General features: G+C 51.6%; 1 protein-coding gene across 1 annotated transcript; it reads right to left on the minus strand.

Moving 5' to 3' along the window:
* Positions 1-2,668: 2,668 nt before the first annotated feature.
* On the minus strand, positions 2,669-3,625 carry LOC128980571 (gastrula zinc finger protein XlCGF67.1-like). Its single transcript, XM_054399035.1, has 2 exons — positions 3,543-3,625; positions 2,669-3,422 (listed from the first exon to the last, which is right to left on the minus strand). The coding sequence occupies exons 1-2, from the start codon at positions 3,623-3,625 to the stop codon at positions 2,813-2,815; spliced, it is 693 nt and encodes a 230-aa protein (XP_054255010.1). The 3' UTR covers positions 2,669-2,812.
* Positions 3,626-4,867: the final 1,242 nt, after the last annotated feature.

Consider the following 4,867-nt stretch of genomic DNA (forward strand, 5'->3'; position numbering starts at 1 on the left):
CTACTGAGGAACAACAACACAACCATCAGGCAGATCTAGCTGCAAGAGTTTCCCAGGTGGACACAAACTCTGATCCTGATCCTGATCTTGACTGGAAACACCGAGGTGAGCTGTTCTTAGCTCGGTGGGCCCATGACTCGTCAGGACATCAAGGCAGAGATGCAACCTACCGATGGGCTCGTGACAGATCCATTGACATTTCCATGGATGCTATCACACAAGTCATCCATGACTGTGACATTTGTGCTGCTATTAAGCAGGCAAAGCGGATCAAGCCCTTGTGGTACGGTGACCGATGGTCCAAGTACAAGTATGGTGAAGCCTGGCAGATTGACTACATCACTCTACCTCGTTCTCCATCTGGTAAGCAGTATGTGCTGACTATGGTAGAGGCGAGCACTGGATGGCTGGAAACTTATCCAGTTCCTCATGCAACTGCACGTAACACCATTCTTGGCCTGGAGAGACAAATCCTGTGGAGACATGGAACTCCAGAGAGGATTGAGTCAGACAACGGAACTCATTTCAAGAACAATCTTGTGAAAAACTGGGCCAAAGAGCACGGCATCGAGTGGATATTCCACATTCCCTACTATGCACCAGCTGCAGGGAAGATCGAACGCTACAACGGTTTGCTGAAAACCACTCTCAAAGCCATGGGGGGTGGATCTTTGAAAAACTGGGAGAAACATTTAGCACAAGCAACCTGGTTGGTGAATAGTAGAGGTTCAGTGAATCGAGCTGGACCTGCCCAATCAGATTTGTTGCGAAAGGAGGAAGGTGATAGAGTTCCTGTTATCAGAGAAAAGAATCTGTTAGGCAAAACTGTTTGGGTATTTTCTCCTTCAGGAGAGGCCAAACCTGTCCGAGGGGTGGTTTCTGCTGAAGGTCCTGGTCACACCTATTGGGTGATGCAAGAAAATGGTGAAATTCAGTGTATTCCACAAAGAAATCTAACTTTGGCTGAGAGAGGTTAAATTCAGAGTGTTGCGCAGACACAGCATCGCGCCCAAGAGGAGAGTTCATGAGATCTACGGTGCACGAACCCTGAGAGCCCTGAGTCACCTGAGAGTCCCTGTTCCTTTCTTCGCTCCATCTGCGAGGAAACAAGCTGTTTGCTGTTTTTCCTGTGATTTGACTCTTTTGAATTATCTACATCTGAAACAGCCGGAATGGACTATGGTCTTTATTCACCTAGTGTTGTAGATATTATTTTAGATTAGATAAATGATAGTAGCAGCCAATGGAATTGTTTAGAAGGGGTGGACTGTGATGGTTTGAAACTGTCTTTTTAATTTTTCCTTGCAAAGTTCAGAACAGAGAAAGTGAAAGAATGTAAATAAGTCACTATTGGGTGTAAGAAAGCAAAATAACGATTGTTCTAAACACTTCCATTGGATAGATAGAAATGTTTAAGAACTATTACCCAAAACAAAGTAGGCATTCTGCACATTCTGCGTTCGGCAGTGGGGGCAGTTGCTGGGCTGTCTGGCTGCTGTTTCTTCTTCTCTTCTGGCTGAAGATAACACACTGACCTTGGCAGCTAAGTTAACAACTTTCTGCTTAACTAACTCTGCTTCTCTGTCCAGGGGGTCTGGGGGGGAAGCTCCTGAGAGAGGGAGGCCCCTTTGGGAGGGTCCCCTTGGGGGGAAGCAAAGGGAGATCGGTTGTGCTTTTTCTGTTGATTGTATATATTTGTGAATGTTGTGAATTTTGTATATTTGTACATATTCATTGCATTTCATGGTAGATTTTAGACTCTGCTTGTAAATACAGCTTTTCATTTGCTTCCAGACTGGGCTAGCCTGGTTATTGTCGGTGGGGGGGGGAATTTCAGCTCACACCGACACACCAGTCCCACATGCACTTGCACTTCCTTAGCTGCTTGCCACTTCCTTGCCCAAGTGTCCTTCTGGGCTTCTCTGCACGTAGAATAGCTCCACACTGAGCTTGTGCTGTGCATAGGGCTCTCTCCACCTGAAGACCATGACATTTGCACACTCACTTTCAGCTTCCAAGGCAGCATCTGGAGCACACAACTTGTGGATTTGTGCAGCAGCTCAGCCAGCTCCAGCTTGCGTAGCAACAGCTCACGGTTCGGCCAGGCACACTGCTTAGAGCTGCAGAGCTAAGTTCAGAGCCAAGTGTAAGACAGACGTCCTGGGGGAGTATTTCTGGGCACTGTGCTGAGCCACAGCATCCTTTCTTGCAATCATTTAACTCTTTACACTCTTCAGGCTTCTAAAAACTGCTCAGCACTCAAAAAAAAATCTCTTCCCACTTCTGGGTGGGTGGAAAGCTTGAGGGAAGCCCCAGGTCAGCAGGAATCCAGCAGGAACACTGCTGAGCTAGGAAGAAGTCTTGTGGAAGCACCAGGCCTGCTGGAAAGCAGCAGAGCCCCTTAGTGGAAAGCTGACAGAAGCTTTCTGAGTGCTTCCAAACACCTCCCTGAGATCCCCTCTATGCCTTCCAAAGATTCTGAAAAATCAATCCTAGAAACCTTCAGACCCCCAAAAAACCTAACATCCCTTGAGTCCCTCGACAAAATACCCTCGGAGACGTTCCTGGGACAGCTCCCACCAAGACACTCTCAAGGCTTTTCTGAGAACCTCAATTTGACCTCCCTGAACTGGACATAAAGGTCCATTGCTGTGCTGACTCAGCACTGTAATTGTTCTCATCAGCACTGATTGGTGTTCAAAATGGCAGGAGGTGTTTGATCCTGCTGCAGTCCCTAGCCTCTGACAAATGCAGGTGAAAAAAGAGGTGATTTTGGTTCAATCTGCTGGAAAGGCCCTTTCAGGGGTCACCATTAACCCAACAGACCCTGGCTGGATCTGCTTGTGCCTCCCAGCACTGTGGGCTGCTCAGTGGTGTGGCTGCGGCGATGATTTTTGAGAATAGACCTGCGGGTGAAGCTCTTGCCACAGTCAGCACAAGTGAAAGGCTTCTCACCAGTGTGCACACGACGATGCTCGGTGAGATTGGACCTGTAGGTGAAGCTCTTGCCACAGTCAGCACAGGTGAAAGGCTTCTCACCAGTGTGCACAAGACGATGCTTGATGAGGGTGGAGCTCTGTGTGAAGCTCTTCCCACAGTGGGCACAGCTGTAGGATTTCTCACTGCTGTGGGTGAGTTGGTGCTGGATGAATAAAGTGCTCGTGGTGAAGCTCTTGCCGCACTCAGCACAGGGGAACAGATTCTCTCCGGTGTGGATGCGGCGGTGGATGGTGAGGTTGGAGCTGGTTTTGAAGCTCTTGCCACAGTCCCTGCAGGTGAAGGATCTCTCACTGCTGTGGGTGAGGCAGTGCCGCGTGAGGTCATACCTCCACCTGAACCTCTTGCCACAGTCACCACAGATGAAGGGTCGGGGGCCAGGGTGGGGGCAGTGATGCTTCATCAGCTCGGAGACAGCTGAGAAGCTCTGCCCACACTCAGGGCACTGATTCAGCTGCTCACCTGGCACAGAGGGGCCTGCTGTGCCTTCATCCTCCTTCTCTTCCTCATCCTGCTCACCTTCATCTTCCTCCTCTTCCTCATACAAATCATCATCATAGTCATCATTCTCCTCCGCATTCTCCACCTTCTCATCCTCTTCCTTTGGGCTACGCTTCTCCTCCTTCATCTTGTTCTAGGAGTACTTCTCCTCCCAGCTATTCTCTGGATCATTGTTTGAGGCCATGTTGGTGGGGGAAGAAGTCACTGCTGTGGCCTAGGGAAGACGGAAGCACCTGAGCCCAGGGCCTCAAACCTTGACTTGCCTGGGGCATGACAGGCCCTGACTCCCAACACCCAAAACACTCAGCTGGGGCAAGGAAAAGAGAGGGGCTCTTAAAACCCCAGTTCCTGCCATGGTGAAAGGTCAGACCTCCAATACCTGTGCTGAGACCTCAGGTTCCTGTGAGCAGTGGCCTGAGGCACCTTGGCACTTACAAGAGGTCTTGTCCCACTGTGATCGAGCCTGGCACCATTGGCAGGGTGGTTCCTGGCATAGGCCCCTCCTTTCATCTCTCCTGGCTCAGACAAAGGAGGAAACAGCACTGACCAAAGTCCAAACCACCTCCAACTTTCTCCCAGCCACACTCCACATCCCAACCCCAAACGTCACCTCCTGCCACACAACTGACCCACACACATGCCTGGGGAGCTCCCAGACTCCCACCACAGCTGATGTCCTTGGAGACCCTGGAGGAGTGAAATGTGGTGGGCATGATGGGTGGAGGAGGTTGGGAGGTGCCCCAGGCATCAGCCATGGGCTGGGGTCCTGCTCTTGCCCCACTCTGCCTTCTTTCCCTGCTGGGCTGCTCCAAGGAGCAGATCTGCAAACTCTGCTCTTGCCCAGCACACAGCAGCAGGGCTGATGGACAGAGAAGGACACAGCCCCTGCCACATACAAGCTAAGACCACAGAGGAGAACACTGACCTGCAAGGGATGGCTCAGCACTGCCCAGGACCAGGCAGCAGAGCTCAGCCTTGCTGGGGGCAGCTCCCAAGCCAGGCAGCACAGGCACAGCACACAGCCAGGGCTGCTGAAGATGGGAGGTCTGAACAAGTGCAGACTCAGCTCCTTGCCAAGCACACAACCCCCAGCACACAGCTGCAGCCCAGCACCACAAGACAGCTGCCTCCACACAGCCTCTCCCAGCCCTTGCCTGCACCTTCCTCCCACTGCCTGACCAGGCCTCTGCTGCCTGCAGATGCATTTGCCAGGAGATCTTGCTCTGGACCCAGGTCTCCTCCCTGGCCCTGCCCCACCACACCCACTCTGTGCTCACCTCTGCCCTGCACAAACCTCTCTGCTGGCCACTCCCCAAGAGAGGATCAGAGCAGCCCTGAGCACACAGACAAAGGGAGGTTCATGCTCTCT

The sequence above is a fragment of the Indicator indicator genome, unplaced genomic scaffold, assembly GCF_027791375.1.
Source record: "Indicator indicator isolate 239-I01 unplaced genomic scaffold, UM_Iind_1.1 iindUn_scaffold_297, whole genome shotgun sequence".
Lineage (NCBI taxonomy): Eukaryota > Metazoa > Chordata > Aves > Piciformes > Indicatoridae > Indicator > Indicator indicator.